At 32.6% G+C, this 22,387-nt stretch overlaps 1 protein-coding gene across 1 annotated transcript in view; it reads right to left on the reverse strand.

The window, feature by feature from the left end:
- Positions 1–10,096: 10,096 nt before the first annotated feature.
- Smp_169660 (hypothetical protein) overlaps positions 10,097–22,387 on the reverse strand; it is a gene marked incomplete at its 5' end in the record, with an annotated part of 28,439 nt that continues 16,148 nt past the window's right edge. Inside the window, 5 exons of the mRNA XM_018797089.1 lie at positions 10,097–10,418; positions 12,248–12,423; positions 12,480–12,559; positions 14,453–14,513; positions 15,463–16,220. Coding sequence (XP_018652165.1) covers positions 10,365–10,418; positions 12,248–12,423; positions 12,480–12,559; positions 14,453–14,513; positions 15,463–16,220 — 1,129 coding nt within the window. The 3' untranslated portion in view covers positions 10,097–10,364. The remainder of the gene's footprint in view (positions 10,419–12,247; positions 12,424–12,479; positions 12,560–14,452; positions 14,514–15,462; positions 16,221–22,387) is intronic.

The following is a 22,387-nucleotide window of genomic DNA, read 5'->3' on the forward strand; positions in this document are numbered from 1 at the left end:
AATTATTAAGCCCTTATGTCCCCCCCCGCCCGCCTTTTACTCTATTTCTAACTCTTGTTCAGTATGATTCATTTATATATATATCCAAGAGAACAAACAGTTACTTGAATTGGTAATTGTAACAGAATAATCTCAACATAAGGTTTATTTAAAAGGAACTAATCAAAAATAAATCTAGTTGCTATGCCAATGTATATAATATAACGTAAGGTAGCTTGATTTTGAACAATTGATATGATCTTTCACACATACTGAACAACATAAACAAATAAACATGAATGATTAATGACTAACTGAATGTACTGATTTAAAAAAAACTTCTTTCAGACGTTCAACTATTTGTATTTATTTCATCACTGTATGAGTTATATGTATATAGTAGCGGTGGTTTAGCAGGGTGGATCATGGGTGTAGGAAATCGTATGGTCTGTTGACTTTATATAATAACAAACATTGATATAAATCTAATCTAAAATGATGATGGTAATAATAATAGTCATTTTTTAGCCTATTCCAATGTGTTTTTTTCCTTGATTTAAGATGAATGTAGGTTTGTGTTACAAGACTTTAACCCTCGTATCTAACGGATTCAATCAAAACATACAAAAAAAGGGAAATGTTGAAATAAAAATCACTCCAACTCATCATAATAGTACAGGGATTATAAGAGAAGGATTTCATTGAATAGGTTTACATTATCAGATTAGCCATTAATATCACATCATCATTATCATCCTCAGTGACCTAATTCAAATGAAATTTTTGATACAAATCAATGTGCCCCAGCAACTGATTTATTTATTTATTTATTCACCTTGTCTAAGTTTATCAAGAGGCGTGCTTTATGTGTTAAATCGAAAATAATGATAATCATTTGCCCTCAAGATATTTTGGCTTTGATAAGAAATCATTTCAGTCAAATGTCAATTCTTTTTTCCATATATACTAGAACTTATATATGAAAACAGATTGGAGATTACTTGACATGTGTGTATTGCATGTATATGAATATGTGCAGTTGTATGTATGCGTACTTTGCGTGTATCATTGTTAGGGTGAAAGTGAAATGGTAACTATTCCAATCTCCTTTAAAGTTTTTCAATCTAGGCATATATGTCAGTTGATTAAAGATCCTAAACTTTAATATATACTTATTATTTATATACAAAAGAAATATGTTTATCTTGGATATTCTAGACGTATTATATTGTGTACACCTGCAAATGTTGACATGACAACTAGGGGCTTTGCTTTTTTTCGCTTCATCATCATATTATTATAAACAAATATTTCTTTATACACCTGAGGCATAGAAATAATTTGAATATATCAAGTCATACATTATTGAGGTCAGATTAAAAAGGGAAAGCTGAATACTAATTAAGTCGAATATGAAATGAAACTTAATCATAAAGTCAATAACAATAATAATGATAAGACGTGACTTGTTTTAAGGTGAATTCGCCGAAATTTCGGTATGGATCTGTGACACACGAGAGTGAGATCTGTGATGAGGCATGGAAATCGATTTGAGTCACATTACATCATAAAATGACAGAAGTTAGAAACTGTGAGTCAGTAACTTAACTACAAAACGACTAGATGATGTAGTGCCAACTTCGAGATCTACTGGTCTGGGGTTTAATTATACAGGGGTTGTGTAAATGTGTGTTCTGACGATGTTTAAGAGATTCCATTCTAGGAGGTATGAACATTTGGCACCCCATGGTTTAAATGATTATCCGATGTCAGCTTGGGACGAAGTTTTCTGAAAACTCAAATTGTTTTTTAGTTTACTTCTGCTCATTTTAGAAACGAACAAATTTCTCAAGAAAATGAGTTATTGGATGGAGATTAGCAAATTTTGTCTATAGGTTACGTACTTTGTCCACTCATTTCTAATTTCCACACCGATGATATTCTGGAAGTAGTCCTGAGGGAAGAACTCAGTGGAGGCGTTGGGCTTTTCCTTGAAGAGGGGAGTTTCAGTTTCGAGTAGGTAGACAGCATTGTTTTAATATGAGGTGGCACACATACTATTCAGATCACATGTAATCAGTAGGTGAAAAGTCTATGTCAGTGTAGCATTTACCTTACCGCTTTCGAAACGTAAAGTTTTTTTGCAAATTTAACAGAAGTTTATACCTGTTCGCATTGTCTGTAGGTAATAGTTAGAAGTGGTTTAAAAATGTGTGTATCTTGATAGTTCAGTTTGTGCCTTTGATGGTAATAGCGTAGTTATTGAGATCAGTCTACGTTTAACAAAAGCTAAAGTGGCTTATTGAGATCTAGAACATCTTTATTTCATTTGTAACGTTGATTTAATTGTTAAAAGTGATCATACGACCCATCGATTAATGAAGATCTGGATCCTGTTTACAAAACCTGGCCTCTCCATGCTAAGAATGCCCCAAAACCCTCTGTGTTCAGTTATCACTTTCTCTGAGGGACTATCCACATTTCGCGACATCATGATTTTAGCAGTCCATATGCCTAGAAATGTTTGCTCAGACATAGTAATGATAATTCTATTGTTATCATCACTTCGAAATACTTATTTTGGCTTCTTGCTCAGGCTTTAAACGGCTTATAAACTAACCACATTAATTTCAGAAAATTCTCACCAATATTCTCAATAATACCCATACGCAAATTCCATTTTTAAAAGTTTAATGAAATTCTGTCAAGCAGCACTAAATAGACAATGCTACCGTGGTTAACACGTTATTAATGAACCTTAAAGAGGATGAAACTGATGTGAAGTTCTTCATGATAACCTTAAGATTTGTATTAAAGATACACTTCAATTGCAAGGTAATACTATATGTACACATCACTGTAGAATAATCATGTTGACCAAATTTATTAAACTGTAAAAACAAAACCAACTTATCCAATTTACAACTTTAATAGTTGAATTCATGAGTTGATGTATGCATAAACCACCATGGAAAACTTGGAATCACTGAACGACTGTTTCGTCCCACTAGGGAACCCCTCATCAGTGGGCATCTACGGTCCTGCACATGGGACTCAAACCCAAGACCTTCGGTCTCACGTGTAAACTCTTAACCTCTAAACCACTGAGCCGGTATCTAACGCTGTTAATGTCTAACTTCAATCAACCCATGATATTGCACAACCTTTCATTCATTGTTTGAGGTAGATACTTATCTATACCCGACACGGATTAGACTCCACTGGTCACAGCTTCTCACTAAAACTCCAAGAAATCATCTTGGAACTAGTCATTTATAAGCACATAATGATTATGATCAGAATGAGGTTTGAAGAAATTGTAGTAACCAATGAATTCAACCATTAAAATTAATACAATCTTCAAAAGCCCCATTCTAATTTCACAATTTGTTCACAAATAACATCTCATCTAATCAATCATACCATTAATACTTATTTTTCACCCTAGAAAATATTCACAATTTAAATGTTGGTCGTAAAATTTAAAGCATTTACCTACCAAATTGAACATTCACTAATACCATGATTGAATAAATAAGTAAACAAGTTATATATTTATTAATGTAAAACTTATCGGCTACTTTAAACATTAGAAAAAAAATTAGGCCAACCGCCCCCCCTTGTATTCATCATTTAATATGATTAATTTACATAATAAACAAATATATAATTTAAATCAGTTAATGACTAATTGAATAATGAATATGGACAACTTTTCAATGGAATCATATTTTTGTTTTAATACTATTTTAAAACTAAATGAAATATGATCTATCAATAAATAAGTAGACTAATGAGTTTTTTTAATGGAAATACTTTTAAAAGTTGTTATTATTATTTTATATAGTTAAGATCATGAGTCAATTGAAGTTAGACCACCATGGAAAACCTGAAAGCATTGGACGGCAGTTTCGTCCTATTATGGGACTCCTCAGCAGTGCGCATCCACGATCCCGCCTCGTGAGATTCGAACCTAGGACCTACCAGTCTCGCGCCAGAACACTTAAACCATAGACCACTGAGCAGGCATCCAACGGTGTTAATGTCTAACTTCAACCAATCCACGAAATTGAGCAACCATTCAACAATGGTCTTCAGTGAGTTGATATCTCACAACAGACCTGCTTGAACTCCACTGGTTACTGCTTCTCATTAGAACTCCAGTAAATACCTCATGGAACCAGTCACTAGTGAGCATATGATCATTAACAGAAGGGGCTTTTGTAGAGATTTTAGTAATTTTATATAGTTGAAATCATGAGTCAATTAAAGCTAGACTATCATGGAAAACCTGGAATTACTGGACGGCTGTTTCATCCCATTATGGAACTCTTCGTCAGTGAGCATCCACGATCTTGCATGTGGCACTCAAACCCAAGACCTTCGGTCTCATGCATGAACTCTTAATCTCTAGACCACTGAGCCGGTATCTTATGATGTTCATGTCTAACTTCAACCAATCCACGTGATAAATGAATGGATAAATAAGTAATGATTTTATTAATATTGTATCGGACAAGTGTATTATCCACTATTTTTTTCTACCTCTTCATAGATTATGTTATGTTAAAGGTGTCATTTCAGAAAACAATTCAGTCAAATAATTAGTTCCTTCTCAATAATTATTAGAAGTAATAGATCATTTAGAAATTTGTCAGTATTGTGAATTCATGACTCTTGTATATAACAGTTACTGTACACTTATTGAGTTGAAGTTGGATAATTGCTATATGTACATATTGTCCCATGATATATTGAACTATTTTGTCATTCATTAAATTGAATCAGTGAAACAGTTAGATTTTATTAAAATCGCGGATTAAAGATTTTTGGTTTCAAAATTAACAGCCTGGTGACAGTCTTCTACTACAGAACGTAAATATCATTGGCTGTTGTTTGTTATATAGTCCCACAACAAAATGAAAAAGTTCTGTTCTCTAGTTCAGCCACTAACTATTTTTCTATGAAATTAAATGTCATCTCCACAGACTACTTGCTTCATAGAACTTAAGCTTTGATTTTTTTCAGGAAATATAAGCTAAAAGATATGCTGGGCGAAATTCAACATTATTGTCACGGATCTTATACAGTAAGTGGTTTAGCAACGACAACAAAATTATTAAAGATTATTTCTTTTCACATAAATCTTCTAATAAAAAGGGGATAACGATTTGGACTATTTATGTCCGCTTTGAGGTTATCCATTTTTGTCGTTTGAAAATGAACAGTTCATATCTATAACTTTCTTATCTGAATGATATTTCATCATTCAAACTCCATGTTAGTTAGAATAGGCTACCATAAATGATAACCACTTTTTCACATTATTATCGAACAGATGTTCTATGACCTGACGATTTCAAATTAAATGGTTAAACTCCCTTACAACTAACTATTCTAAGACTCCAATTCCTCATGATGCATTAGTTAGTCAAATAGATTAACATAAAGATTTCTGATAGCCTATCTAAATAATAATAAACCTAGCTCTGTGATTTCTTACTGATTGATTCTAAATATTTAAAATGTAAATTAGGTTTACTAATCAGAATTTTTTAAAAGTTTTATGGAAATTTATTTGATTTGTAGATGGTTTACATAATTGATTACGTGATGGACTGACGAAATTTCATTTGAGAATCATGACCGGTAGAGTTCAGCTATCCCAGAAGTGAGATATTTATCCCCAATGCACCGGATGACCATCACTTTATACCACTAATCCACTGAATTTGAAAATGTAAACCACTGGATTCCAAATCAGTTGTCTGAAAGTAACGCGTTTATCTCACGACCTAAAGGTTTTCAGCTTGATCCCTGGGGAAATAAAATCATGAGTATGCACTGTTAGGAAGTTCTTTACATGAATAGAACAGATATTTAATGTTTCCCAATGATAACCCAACAATGGTGATTAGTGAAGAAAATCATTAATCTATTTCTGAAATGCTACTTTTATTCAGACATTTGACATATCTTTACTGGATCCAATTAATCTTTCCATTGATAGTTTTTATTCAGGTATGTTTTTCTGATGGTACCACTTAATGATTCTTAAATAAAACTATTCACATTTTAATTCCAGACTATTATTATTATTATTTGAACACCCTTATTATTCTAGAAAGTTAATTTACCCACATTCCATCAACTACCCACATAAAATATAAGATTTCTTCATTGAGACAAATACTTTACTTCTAATATTTCCCATAAAAATACCTTTCTATTATAATCTTGTTAATTTTTCATTATCAGAGCCCGTATAACATATTATTTCTCTTTTCGCTGGGGGGATAATAAAGAATAAGTCCCACAATAGGACGAAATGGCCGCCCAGTACTTCCAGGTTTTCCAATGGTGGTCTACCTTCAATGGACTCATAAATAAATAGTTTATTAGTAAAAATTACGTTTACATTATTGCCGAAAATGTTTTTGTCAATTATTTGAAAATTGAAAGTAGAGAGGGTTGAAATTCTTCTGAATTGTTTTGTAGCAAACTTCTATTCAATATTAAACACAGTAATAAAAATGAGGAAAGAAAAATAATGAAGCCAAGAAAAGATGTTTATAAAATATACGGGTTACACGTGACTTATTAGAAAATACCACAAGGGTAGAGACTTAATAACTACCTATTGAGTACTTCTGAGTTAATCACTTTAATAAACCAATAAATTCAAGGAAAAATAAAGAATTTTCTTTGTGAAAGCAGTGATAGAAGAACAATCTTTTAATTGTTTGTGTATTGACAAATCAGTGAGACAGTGTAGGGAAAGTGAAGAAGAGTAGGAAATGAGGGGAAAGGAATAGGGATGATTTGTTTGTATAATTGAAACAAGAATTTTAATTTATTTCATCCACTCAACCATATAATCCATTAGAGAGTATTGAATAGATAATTTTGTAAAAATGTGATTACTGTGATAATCATGAAAAATTGAAATCAGATGAAGAATTATTAAAAATTCGAAAAACATGGACATCTGATTTATGTTAGTTTGAGATTCTTCAACTATACCGACCAAAAACCTAAAAGATAGGATCGAACTTATGATTTTTGTGTCTTACTTCAAGTACTATTACATTTATTAATGTAATCAAGATTCAAAAATCACAATGCAAGTGTTATGGAAGAAATAAGAGCTTATGTGCAACTCAGATTCGTGAAACTAGAATAATATGAGTACTAGATTATCGTTTCCCTCATTGTTTGGATCCAGGTTTTCGTTTTGATGCATGAATATACTGCTCATAGTCAGTTTTTTTATGGCGATTTGTGATAGTAAAAAATAGTCGCAAAGTAGTGGTCATACCCAGTATCTTGGTGATCCGGTTGATCGGTATGTAAAGTGTGGTCGCTGTCATGACATTATACTATGGTGTAGCATATTTGTTTTTAAGACCTCTAAATAGTTACTCAGGGAACCGTTATATAATGGGTCAGATTGACTATCAAAGGACAGAAAGTACGATATTTTGTTTTATTGGAAAATTATTTTATTCATGAACTTGGAGAAGTAGGTAGATGAAGATAGACTTATGACGAGTATAAATGAATAATCTTTTGGATCACATAACTTCCAATCTTATTCTTGTTGTAAGTCAGTAAAAATGTTTAGTAATTCACACACCATTTAAACAAGTGTTAACTGTGATCTTGTGATAAGATAACTAGTCCATAGACACTTCATTTTATTTAGAAACTTCTAGTGTGAAAACTGTTAAAATTAAAGTGAGATAACTGTCCAATATATAGATCTTAATAATATCCTCAAGCAGTTTTACATTTGACAACTTTGCACATAGAACTCACAGCAATGCTGTTAACAAATAGTTTAGTCTGTTAAGTTCTTATTGAGACTATTAACCGATCAATGGTAGACTACTAATGAAAACTTGGAAGCACTGATCGTTTCATGATTTCAATAAAAACTCAACAATTTCCCTAACCTTATGCTGATAATTTAATCTGTTGTTTTTAAAACTAGTTTTGTTACACTGTTATTCGCAAGAACTAGCTCAATTACTTTATTTCTTTATACAAGAGACAAATCATTATTATTTCTTATCACGAAAAATAATGATCGCCAACCTGGTAACAATCATTAATTGTGGTTAGTTGACAGGCATATAAAATTTGTTTGAGCATTGCACTACTTACTATTTGTCAGTAGCGTAACTATATATTATAAAAGTTGTAGTTTACACCAGTGTTAATATGGAAATTTATAATTTATATTTGGTTGATTGTGTACTTTCACAAACAGTTATTGATATTTTGACACATTTTCTTAATTCAACAAGTTTTCACCCCTCAAGCATATTCAGTCCTAATCGAGTAAGAGGAATGTATAGAAGGGGATTCCCGCTTTCATCACTACGAGGTGTTCTAAGTTACATAATTTTCTCAGCATATAAATATTACTAAGACAGCGTTATAGTTTGCCATACTGCTGAACGAAGTGTTCGAGTATCAAGATACATTCCTTGCTGTCATTCTGTACGATTTTTCTTCCATTTTTATGAACATGTGAATTTGGATAATTATGAAAACTGTAGCTAATCTACCAACAACCCAGTAGAATTTATCTATTTTCTATTGAGAAATAAGAGTGATTACGTAAGAACCCGTAAATCTACTATTGCAAGTTGAATATCCATAACTTTGAGGTTCAGTCTGAGGGTATTACATGTGAATTGTCTTCCTATTATTATATGATGAAAAGGAATAGAAGTTTATACACTACTCAGAGAGAAGTGTTTGATGACTGATAAGGAAGAACCGTTTCCTTACATTAAACGGTGAAATTTGTAATCAATACAGTAATCAGAGGAACAGTAGATAATACCTTCGATTTTATCTCTACGTATATAATATAGATAGTCCCATCAACATATAGACTATGTTGGGGAGATCCAGAAAACTCCTCGGAAAAAGCAAAAAAAACGCTCTGAAAACACTGAGAAGTATCTTATCCAGTCAGAGTTCACTAGGAGTTTTGCCAGAAACATCTAGAAAGTGAAAAGTCACATGTCGAGTTTTGGATTATATAATTACTTATACTGCTACTATATTTAGTAGCGTTCCAGAATATACCAGAAACCCAAGGCCATCTAAAATAATATAGAAACCCTAGATTTTCTGTACATGAACGAGCCTTTGGAGTAAAGCGTTTCTTCCATATTTCACACCTTTTCCCTCGTGTTCAAGTTGTTGCGTAGATCTAGCCTAGGGGTTGCTAGAGGTGCTTAGGAACCGAATCTAGAGTTCGATTAGAAGACTTATCAGAATACAACTTAGTTTTAACTCAAAATCTAGAAATTAATGTTAGCTTCTATTCGCCTTTGAAATAGCTAAGTAAATGATACTTTTACTTACTGGTCAAATCTCTAAGGTTTGAAAAGACAAATGTTGTGGCATCATCTTCATATGGTAGGATGGCAAGGTGTGATACTGGGATTATATGAAGTATGCACTTTTACAGATGTGAGTTCTATTAAGTAGGTAATTTAAATAATTTACTTGCTATGTTTAAACTAAATTCCCAGTTCAATGATACCTTTATAGAAGATTTGAATAGCAGCCACTTTGCTTAAAAATATCGAGAATTGAATCCATATGGCATTCGAATCATGATGTTATTTAAAATCAGTTTATCTACCATTCAAGTAGTCTGAATACAAATATTATTCGAAGTCGAATCATAAATAACTAAAACTGATGATGATCTCTCGCATGAATGCATAGTTGCAAAGTATGACGCCTTAATTTATTGTAGAGAAGACCGATTACGAATATGAAAAATCTTATAAGCCACATCAAACTATCACATGTAATAACAATTTGACTGCCTTTCCAGTGAAAGATCCTTGTTGTAAACGAATTATATACACATTGTTAAATGAACGGTATGTATAATTCAAAGTCATTTCCAGTACTCCTCAAGCTTAGCTATTTGTGATTTAGTTTCACCAACTATGTCTTAACAGGTTTTGCACCATGACTAGATAGACATCAAGCTAACGGTGTTTGGCATGGTAAACTTGTAGAAAATCGAGGGCTTCATTAATAATTGGGAAAAAAAAGAACAAAAACTATTCTCTTGAACTATTTTTGCTCTTTATTGAAACAGTTTGTTACTATGAGGAAGTTTTCTATGAATATCAAATGAAATCAATTTGTGCTCATAAATGTAATTTACCAACACTGAATATAAGATATTTTCATATTATAAATATTATGCCCTGGAAAAATGTAGTTCAATATTTGAAATGTTTTATTTGATTGTTTTCATCACAGATTGACAATAATGAATGTGTTCCATGTGTTAATCATTCATAGTTCAACAGTAAATAAATTTGGTCATAATGGTTTTTAATTTATAATTCTTGAAGACCGACATTGATACAATGGATCTTTTCCCAATTTACTTCCTAAAATATAATAAACGAAGAAAAATTAATTGACAATTCTTGGTATATTGAAATTACTCTAGTTGTTTAAAGGAATATTACTCAGTGAATCACAAACATGACGGTTAAACTGATACGTGATCACTTCAAATTTGTTGAAATTCATTTTGATTATCTATGTAGAAGGTATCCATAGGTATTGATCAATCACTAAATGGTTGAGTTTAGTGATCTTTTTAACGTATATCAATAGAGATTGATAACCATATCACTGGTTCAATAGTTGGCTAGTTAGTAAGCATAATTCTCTTCTGTTGAGGATCGAATACACTAAGAAAAACTTACTGTTTACGTTTCTAATCATGATGGAGATAGAACTAGATCTGATCGACCAGAGAGATAGAAACTTAGTCAATGACACATATACACCACACGGTTAAATTCAACAATTGGTAAACTTAACACATCAAAAAATTCTTGTTAACTCAGTCTAACTATTTATTATCGGTCACAATATGTTTTTTTTATATCATCACTCTTACAAATCAGCTTCATAAATCTCACAAATTGTTTTCTTTGTTATCATGTAAATTACTAAGGGATTAGTCTGTTAAAAAGTAGTAAATACAATATATGAGTTTATGAATTTAATCGATATGTGGAATAAGACTCAAAATCATGACTAAGCATATTGTAGTGAACAAGAGCACGAATCACGGACTACCTCACTAAAATCTGATAACCATACAGTAAACAGTTAACTTGGAAAATAACAATCAATTGTCTCAATGTTGACTGTTTCTTCTGCAAATATCAGTCCATCTTCTCTGATTTTATTGTTCATGCATTTTCATACCGATTGCGTTTCGTTTCTGTTCTTTCCTTATCGATCTTCTGCCAAAATATATTCTATGCCTGATCATCACCATATACTACTTATATGGATATAAGCAGACCACACCATAATATGAAATATTCTGGAGTACTTAAATTGTTGAAACACACCTTTATGATGACAAAATTATATTATATATGAAAATTTATACATATATTCAAGCTTTACAAAAATAAACATTCATTGAATATAAGTGTGTTTTGTGAACTTTATAATTTCAGTTTTAAATGCCTATTTTAAATTGTTATAATAGAAGTATTTTCATAGTTGAAAGCATGAGTCAATTGAAGTTAGACCACCATGGAAAACCTGGAAGCATTGGACGGCCGTTTCGTTCTATTGTGGGACTCCTCAGCAGTGCGCATCTACGATCTAGTCTTGCGAGATTCGAACCCTAGCTTCAATTGACTCATGATTTCAACTATATAAAATTACTAAAATCTCTACAAAAGCCCCTTCTGTTAATGACCATATGCTCACTAGTGACTGGTTCCATGAGGTATTTCCTGGAGTTCTAATGAGAAGCAGTAACCAGTGGAGTTCAAGCAGGTCTGTTGTGAGATATCAACTCACTGAAGACCATTGGTGAATGGTTGCTCGATTTCTTGGATTGGTTGAAGTTAGACATTAACACCGTTGGATGCTTGCTCAGTGGTCTATCAGTTAAGTGCTCTGGCACGAGACTGGTTGGTCCTAGGTTCGAATCTCACGAGGCGGGATCGTGGATGCGCACTGCTGAGGAGTCCCACAATAGAACGAAACGGTCGTCCAGTGCTTCCAAGTTTCCCTTGGTGGTCTAGCTTCAAATGACTCATGCTTTCAACTATGAAGATACTGAAATCTCCACAAAACCCCTTCTTATTATAATAGAAGTGTTAAATGTAACGATATCATTATGAAATTAGTTTAAGTTACAAAACAGTATAAACTAATAATAATAATAATAATAACTTACCTCTATAGAATCAGTTAATTTGATGTCAACATTAGGAATGAATGATTCATCTAATTGAAAATTTGGCTTACTATGTATTGAAGTTTTATAGTACTGTCTTTGACTACGGATCAATTCACTAATCCATGTAGTATTTGCATGTAAGAATTTATGCATAAAAAATAAATCTAATAAAGCTAGAAAAAGAAAATAACAATTTCATTATTTATTTTACTAAAGATGATTAACTAACCTTTATGTTGTACAAATCGTAGATTTTGTATATTTTTAAAAATTCTACTGGAATTTCCTTGGATAAATGATTCGGAATCACTATAAATAAAGTGAAAAAAAGAAATAATAAATATAAAATATTGTTTAACATACAATTAAAATAATATTAGAACGGCCGTTTCATCCTATTGTGGGACTCCTCAACAGTGCGCATTCACGATACCGCCTCGTGAGATTCGAACTCAGGACTTATCAGTCGCGCGCGCGAACGCTTAACCTTGAATCTCGCGAGGCGGGATCGTGGATACGCACTGTTGAGGAGCCCCACAATAGGATGAAACGGCCGTTCAGTGCTTACAGGTTTTTCATAGTGGTCTAGCTTCAGTTGATTCATTATCACAAATATTAAAATAACTATTATACCCACAAAAACCCCTTCCAATGTTAAAATGGTTCAAATTTTGGCTATGATAACGATATTCTGTGTTGTTTTGTGTAATCAAGAGATTAACTTGAACATTCATCATTCTTAACTAATCAAAGATATTTCATGTTTGGAAATTTAGGCTTTATTATTATTTCTGGTGATCACTGTCCTGTTTGTTCAGTCTTTTAATGCTCTTAGAATTCTATCGATCAAGTTGTAATGTGATCATCAATCAAAATGACTCGATATCGAGTACACTATGTTGGGATATTAGGTGGCTAGATGTAATTATCAGGAGACCCTACAGGAAGTCCGTTGCGTACAGAATGACTCAAAGGCAAAGTTTCGGGATATAACGTGGAGTGACTCAGTTTTGAAACAGTTAAACCAACATCAAAACTAACGTCTAACGGATAAGCATCAACTAACACAAGACAGAAATTCAAAGTATTTTACCGCCAACTTTTAATCATCTAATATTTCAAGAGGTCTGATTTCGTCTAACAGATATTTTCAATAAAATCAGGTTGAGTATTCTCATATGACTAAGTGGACCAATTAATAGTCAATTGGGAATGAATCTCTAAGTGGTTATTAAATCCTGCCATTAGTTATCTATAGAAGAATAAAAACATAGCTTAAATAATTTGATATTCAGAAGCGATAGTGTACATCCCATCAAAGAATATAATAACAAAGTTAAAAGTCTATGTTTTCATTCTTCTATAGATAACGAATGATAAGATTTAATAACCACTTACAGATTCATTTCCAACAGACTATCAATTGGTCTTTTCATATACTTGGCTATAAAACATTACCTGTCACTAGTAATTCTATAAGACGACTTTGATTTCTGTATCTAAAATATAGTGTTGAGAATCTTCAGTTTTATCGATGGTTTTTTAATTGTTTAGTTATCAAAAATCGCTGAGTAGTGAAAGTATATATCTCTTCTACAAATCATTGTCTCAAGCGTTCTCTTTCCTAGCTTCAATATTATAAGGATTAATAGATTCTGACACTGCGAATATTAATGAAACACAATATTTATCATTCCATTTTTCCCATTACTTATTTTTCACAAAATACTGGTATATTATGCATCAGCTTGTTAAATTATGTTACTTCATGTTGTTAAAGTGAAGAGATTTTTGACTGAACCAAAATTTAATCGAACTCACAAGCCGATTTAAGCTGCACCGCCATTGAATGCTTGAAAGCAATGGATGGCTGTTTCGTCCTAGTATGGGACTCTGAAGTAATGAATGTCTACAATCCTACATGCTGGCCCATTGATCTAGAGGTTTAGCGCCCACGCGATACCAAAGGTCCTGAGTTCGAGTTCCGCGTATCGAATCGTGGATGCGCACTGCTGAAGAGTTCAATACTAGAACAATACGGCCTCCTAGTGCTTTCAGATTTCCAATGGTCGTCTAGCTTAGATCGACTTATGAATCCAATTGCGAAAATACTACGATCTCCAGAAATCTTCATACTAAACAAAAATTAGCACTATAATAAATAAAATTTATCAAAGATTTATCTCGCAAAAACAAACTAACTTCACATCGTTATTTCTTTCAGCTAAAAATGACCTCACACGTTTTTTACACGCGTTAATTTCTGAAATTTATACACAAAAAAACGGAGCAAGTTTCAAAACTAGAGGGTAAATTAAAATAAGTAGTTTAATAATTCACTTCCTATGCTTACTGATCGATAAAGAATGTACAGTCTTTACTTCGTTGGTAAAATTTCATTGATTTCGTTTTATCTATTTGAATCACTAGTATTGATAGTTCGTTAGTATTTAAAAGTTTAGTCTTAATTGAATGGTTAAATAATATTTTCTGGTTAGCTTTTTTAGCTAGTTGGTTTTCTACGGGATGGGGTCGCTAATCCCATGCCCAACCCTCCTCCTTTATCCGGGCTTGGGACCGTCACTAGACCCCGGAGGGGCTACAGGCGGAGTTTTAGTCTTAATTATCTACATTGAAGTCGAATTTCTCCATTCAAACGCACATAATTTATCTGATGTGAACTTCAAAATCATATTCAAATGGAAATATTCAAGATTAACGTTGACTGAAAAAAGCTGATTTTCGGTCATTAGATTGTAATGATTTAACCAATAATATCTAATTTTCATTGTCAAAATTTTATTATAAAATAGTAGTTTACGGAGTCAACCTTAAGTATCTGTAATATACGTTAGTTATGAATAAGTAACTTTTTATTTATTTCGAGTGAGGTCTAAAAAACCTGCGTCTGAAACTATTATCTCTGAACACGGTTACAGTTAACACAAGCTGAAATATCAGAAATATTATCCATTTTAAATTGATCCTAAAAAAAATGCTGTCTAAAGTATATAAATTAATGAACTGTGCTTGTAAACAGAATACTATATTCCCGATTGGATGGCTATACAGATACGATTACTGTCCAGAACCTAATAGGTAATTTCTATCAAATGGGAGCTCTATTATCTACATTTGTTTTACGTCAATAATTATCATAAATGAGTGATTTTAACTCTTTGATTAATTACATAACTAAAACATTGACTAACCTTCACTTTCGTCATTTACATTCAACAATGATTTCAAATATTCCAACAATATTGAATACTGTAATTGTTCAATCTCAGACTGTTGTTGGGTTTTATATTCATTATTCAATGATTTTGTTTTAATCTCTTCATGTATTCGATAATTTAAATATAATATTACTAATTGTATTGCAAAATGTTGTCCATCAATTGAATTGCTATTATTATTATTATTTATTTGTTCCGAACATTCTACCGATTGATTTTTAGTCAACGTAATGAAAAAATCATTAATTTTAGTCAATGCTGATTGTAAACCTGGTGAACAATTAATTACTGGTAGACGTATAATATCGTAAGCTAATTCAAACCATACCTCTTGACTACATCCACATTTTTGATAATAATTCGCATAATTACCAATTTCTTCTTCCAATTCAAATTTTGAAGTGATTTTCAACTGATGTCTCGTTGAACTATTTGTTGATATATTAGTATCACCATTGTTATTATTATTGTCACGATTTATGTCAGTAATAGGTGATGTACATAGATGAGATTGTTTTATATTATTAAAACTAAATGGTTCAGGTAATAGACATCCACATGGCATATAACCAGATGGAAATAAATGATCCCAATAAACTCTTCGTTTTGGTGTATAATTAATGAATACATTAGTTGGATTTTCATTTAATTTATCCACTAGTTTATAATCATGAAAGGATTCATCTTCTTCTAATCTTTGATCTTTTAACTCCTTGAAACGAATCCATATTCTAGAATATGAAAAAAACACACCATAGCTATTGACCAGAATAAATGTAGTGGAAATTTTCAGTTATATATAACTGAGTAGCTCAGTGGTAACGTCTCTGACTGTGAAGCTGAGTGACACGGGATCGAATCCGTCAGGGAGCATCAGTTCCCTCAAGATTACAGGTAAACCTTGCTGACGAGTTCCAAGTAACACGAAACCCCGGTCCAGGGTTTCCTGTTGACCACCTCCAAACACCATCTTATCTCAATATATATAGTGCACTCAGTGTCGAGGCACCTAGACTAGTGGCCACACTGCAACTTGATCGATAGCATTCGATCAGCACTAAGAAGGACTTGACATGCATGACATTGATCACCACCCAGTGATCAATCAATTGTGATAACTGAATATTGATTAACAAAGTTATCATTTTTATTATCGCATGATAACGTGAGTAAAACAGTGTAAGTGGAAAGTACTTTCCACAGAATGAAAATGTAAGTTTTGTTAAGTAAACCACTAAAATGAGGAGTAAAGTTACCAAACTAAGTAGTTTTATAACTTGTACTGTGTTTTAGATTTTTTTACTTCAAAGTTTACTGTCTTTCTGAAAAACATCTCTCGTTTTGCCAAAATCTTCGGTTTTGTGAACCATTATGTTGTAGAAAAATAATCTTGTTATAAGATAGTTATTTGCATAAATTAGTAACAAGGTTTAACGTTTAATTACTTGAACATACCTATCTATACAGAATTCATTTGGAATGAATAGTATGATTGTCTTCACAGATGGGTACATTTGAATTTTGGTGTTAATTGATTGAAAGTCATCACCAGAAAACCATGAATCGAAGTTTCTCGATTGGTGGTCAATTGGGATTACCTAAAACCTTGGGGGAACCAATGCTCCCTGAGTAATTTATACTCTTTATCACCCAGCTTCACAATCTAATCCGTTATCATTGGGCTGCTAATGAACATTGACAGATCAATGAGTGGTAATCAACAGAACCTTTAAATTTCACAACTATGGTTTGCTTATTATACTGTTGCTACGTTCATTACTTAATTAACGCAGAAATACGATATACAACTAACGACACTCGAACGTATAAAACCCACACAGTCGCAAATCAGAAAGAAGAAGCAGGAGAAATGAATGTTGGATAATTATAAAAATGTACAGAAAACCATGTGTATTTATAGATATTAGCATTGGTATAACATCATTACAATTCAGCCAATTCACAAGGAGGCAAGTTATGCTACCGTCCGATCATAGCATTCCACGTTGATATTTTTAGGAAGCTCTATCATATTTTGATTGGGTCGAATCCTTTTGGCTGCTTTAGGGCCTCTGGAGGCTTCGTCGCACTTCTAGGAAGCCGTCCCATCAACTATGCAATTCAAAATATTTACATTCATGATACTAAAAAGGACGACCTAAACTTCCATAAAATATTTTAACTGAAGATGACCATCAGAATGCTTTATTCTGAAGGTTATGAACCAGAGATCTACCCAATAAACATTGTTAAATTTATTTATTGCTGATAGGTTAAATTCGCTCGAGGTATCAGTTGGCAATGTAGATAATTTCTCACTATCTGATGATCAGTTTTGGAATGACTTTAAGAACCACGTTTGTGAACTTTTCATTAAGTTGAATGAATTAATATTAAACCGCATTTGATCAGGATAGTACATACAAGTTATTGAAATTCTTTAAAATAGAACATCTGTTCTTGGCTTTTTAAAATGAGGAATATATTTCAGTTAATATGTAATATCTATGACTTTTAACCACTGAACAATGGTAGACTATGAAACAAATTGACAATTATTAAACATGCATTGAATTAACAATCAGAGTAGAATATTTCATTATGTAGGTTTGTTAAAGTTATCGTTGAAAATATTAATTTACCAATCATTGAGATCATCCTACACTCAATGTAAAGAAATATTGATAAGAGAAAATTACACAAGTATCGACTTACTTTCCTAGTGGTTCAGCCAATAGTTGCACTAATGCATCAAACCATAAAGGCCATTCTTCATGATTTAATAATGTTCGGATTGATAATTTACACTTTTCTGATCTAAAAAAAGTCAAAAAGGGATTCTAAATTAAATCCCTAAAAGAAAATATAGATTTGTAATACATAAAATCGATGTGTTGTAACGATAAATATTTTTTGTTTTCAATCTAAGTATGGAAATTATTCTGTAATGTAAATATAAGTATTAGATATGGTAAATAAATTACTCTTTATTGACGGTTATTGTATCAAAAGGAAACCATGTGTATTCTGTTTCCAGATTTATCACAGCTAAGGACTGTTATTTTAACTTATACTATTGATTATGAACATTTTCGGAAGCCAATAACAAGTATAATCACGAGTTAATCATAAACAAAGATATACTGAAGAGTCAGTGAAAACCATGAAGAATTAGAAAACTATTTTCCTTTTATTTCAGTACTAAATAACACCCAATATTTTCAACTGTATATGATAAATAGCACAAAATCTGTAGGTCTTGTTCTGAGTATTCTTACAATTTAACCACTGGATCATGATTCAACCATCTATATTGTCCAACTGAAATTCTCAGACTATACTGCACGATCTTCAATTCCCTCAATTCCTAACTCGTTCTATCCTAAGACCAAACGGATATTGAATACTCGTTAGTTTAGTTGTTTATAATGAAAAAATTGAAGATGTAAATAGAAGAAATACATGAAAACTACACGCAATGGTATGCATACAAATTTATCCAGTTCACCCAAGTTATCTGGAATTTTGGCACTAGTTTCTTTTGCCAGTGGCAGAAATTAAGATTTTGCTTAAACAATAATGTTATTCAAAGCAAGTTAACATTTTCTAATATAATCAAAGTAAACTCATTTAAAAAATTCTACGAATCTAAGAAATACCAACATAAACTGCTCCAATGTTCAATTACAAATTTCTGATAATCATTAATTTGTCTTAAACAAATCAAAGTAAATTGCTATTGTTTATTGATAATCTTACTCTGGGATTATAACTAACTCCACAACTTTGCCCAAAAAATCTGTGTATTCTGGTATTGCATCCAGTATTCGAAGTATAGAGATGAACAGTTGTTTTGCCACAAGCTTCTCCTTATTCGTTAAAATATCAGTTGATTGATTCGCATACAATGATTCAAGTATTAAAAGACCTAATTTGTAATTCCAGGCAGTTAACAACTGTTGAATTCATATTGGTCCGAGTAAAGAAGACAAGAGTGAAATTTTGCATTATTCAAAATATGATGAAAAAGTGCATAAAATGACTGAAATGTATTACACACAAATGAATAATAAGATTTCTAATTGATATCGTGAACCGATCAGTGTTAGACCTCTTTTGAAAACCTGGAAGCACTGGACGGTTGTTTTGTCCTAATATGGGACTCCAGCAGTGCACATCCATGATTCGGCACACGGGATCCGAAGCGAGGACCTTCGGTATTACGCGAACGCTAAACGTCTACACCCTATACTGATAATTATCATGTAATCTTTAGTGACCAGGTTCGAAAGATAGTTCTTGGAGTTCTAGTGAGAATTTGTGACCAATATAGTTCATCTGTGTCGTGTGTGAGACTGTTACCTACCTAACACAATATCGTAGACCATTTGAAGTTAGATACTAACACCTTCGAATTTAGGCTCAGTGGTCTAGAGGTGAGGTGTCCGCGCGCAACATCGGAGGTCTCAGGTTCGCGTCCTGCGTGAGGGATCGTGGATGAGCACTGCCGAGGAGTCCCATACCAGGGCAGGGCGGCTGTCCAGTACTCCCAAGTTTCCAATGGTGGTCTAACAATGATCGGTCCATGGACTCAGTAAAAACTCAACAATCTCCACAACCCGATGCGATAAAAGGTTGATGAACTTGGGACGTAGCCTTAATGTTGCAGTTTAGATACGAAAACGAAACAGAAAAGCTGTATGTGCTCACTGTATCACGGTTTACAGATTATCAGAAATGTACCTGTCGTTTCTGTACAATGATTTTAACCCAACTGAGTCAGATTATGAAAAGTGTGTTACCAAAATGTCTACAGGAAACGGAAAGTTTAATCTAAGAGAAACCTATCACTAAATAAAGTAACTGTCATTGTAAATATGGAATATTTAATGACGTATTTTTCCTAATAGTAACTGTTATTATTTGACAAACAAGCAACAGCTGTTGACATTTGAAAATAGTCTAAAGCCAACAATGATTTTTAGTGGCCTTTTGTGAGATGGTGGTGATAAGAAGCCAAATACGGATTGAGTAGGATGGATTTGTTTCATGAACCTATTTACTCAGGCAGACATTAAAATTGAAAAGCAGGAAAGCGAAGCGGAGGACTAGAGATAAACTCCACTCTCGTTCATAATTTTGACCTTGAACCTGGCAACCAGCCAAAATGGTGGAGTAATTAATACTCACGCTATCGTAGTCCATGGTGAAGGGCGTGTTTTGTTCTCTATCCTTTTTGCTGGCTTACATGAAAAATGTAGTTTTCTATGAAGAAAATACCACTCCATCATGCTGCGGGCGCATCAAGTGTAGCGCATTTAGTCATGATGGGAGTAAATTACAACATAGCAAAAGTTACATTGCCGGTTAATTCTATGGTAGGGATTATTGGAAAATATCTACAATTGAGTGACTAAATAAACGAACATATAACCGTATTTACTAATTATGATACCTTTAGATGACTACGTGGAGTTTACCTCCGGCCCAGGCATGCCAATTCCTTTTGATAGGACGTGGATCACTAATTATAGTCAGACAAAAATGAACGACACAAATGTCATGAATAAGGTAAGCAGTACATACACATACGCTCAAATAAAATACAGTCAAGTTTATAAGCTAATAATTGACTAGGTCAAGACGTGACTGAAGAAGAATAAACTGATTGATCTGTCCTGACCTGTAGTGACCCATGTGTGCTTGGTATGGAACTAGGTACTGCTGCTTTTTAATTTGATAGCCTTTACTCAAGTTACTTGAATTTTTTTCACCAACTTCCATCTTTAAGGCCAACAGATTTTTGGGTTGTCCTGGAAAATCTTGGATCTTTTTGATTAAAATAAGAATATTGAGGAGATAAAGTGGTAAGTTTCGGTTTAATGGAATAATTTGTTTTTATTTAACATATCATCTTTACCATTGATAAAGTTGACCAGCACATCAATATTCAAGCCAAGATTGTATCATACATATATTTCCCTGGGGAATGTCTCATACGAACAAAAATTATTTGAAAATATATTTTTCTTCACAAAAGGACATCTGGTCAGTGTCTTATATTTGTGAGTTTAATAGAAATGATTAGTTTTTTTACTCATGTCTTTCATTCGAGCAATATGATGTAAATGACTTCCGTGTTTTGAATGATTTTAGTTACAAACTTACACTAATTATTCTAACAGGATCAAAATGACCTGATACGGAAAATAGTTCCACTTCTATTTCTAGTTCAGTTTGTCGAGGATATTCCTTCCTAAGAATAAATAAAATAAAATAAAAAAGTTGTGTAGACAAGCCAAATATTCGCTTGTAAACTAGAGGCTTTTGAACTTAAAAGTTATTCATGAATTTCTAATTTAGATTTCATTAATTTAATATCACAAGTATAGAGCTATTCTAATTTTTTATGAACCAGAATAAATTATTTAAGGAATGATAGATTAATTTAATTTTACTTCTGATTTTATTCAAGCTGATGGAAAACTAGAAATTTAGTGGGAGGAAGGTGGTTAGAAGTATTTGGAAGGAAATTTTGGACATAGATTTCGTGCTTGTTGACGCTGGTTAACAAGGAGTACTTACAGTCTTAAAGGAAATGATTCTTCCTGAGTGATTCAGATTGATTTAGCCCAGCTCCACAGTCTGAGGCTTTACGACTGAGCCATTCGACTAGTGGTTGGTCTCCTGCAGGACTGAGATGTATACGACCGAATAATCACTCAGGTTTACTGAACGAAACTACAACCTGAAAAATCACTGACATTAAAAAATCTCACTTCATGAAAATTGAGTTGAAAAAAAATACCGTAGTCGAACGTCCGGAAAATCTACTGATGAATGCATTTTATGCCGCTAAGCTCCGTATTACCTTCTCCAGCGGGCCTATCATTCATAG

This window comes from Schistosoma mansoni, chromosome 4 (genome assembly GCF_000237925.1).
Source record: "Schistosoma mansoni strain Puerto Rico chromosome 4, complete genome".
Classification (NCBI taxonomy): domain Eukaryota; kingdom Metazoa; phylum Platyhelminthes; class Trematoda; order Strigeidida; family Schistosomatidae; genus Schistosoma; species Schistosoma mansoni.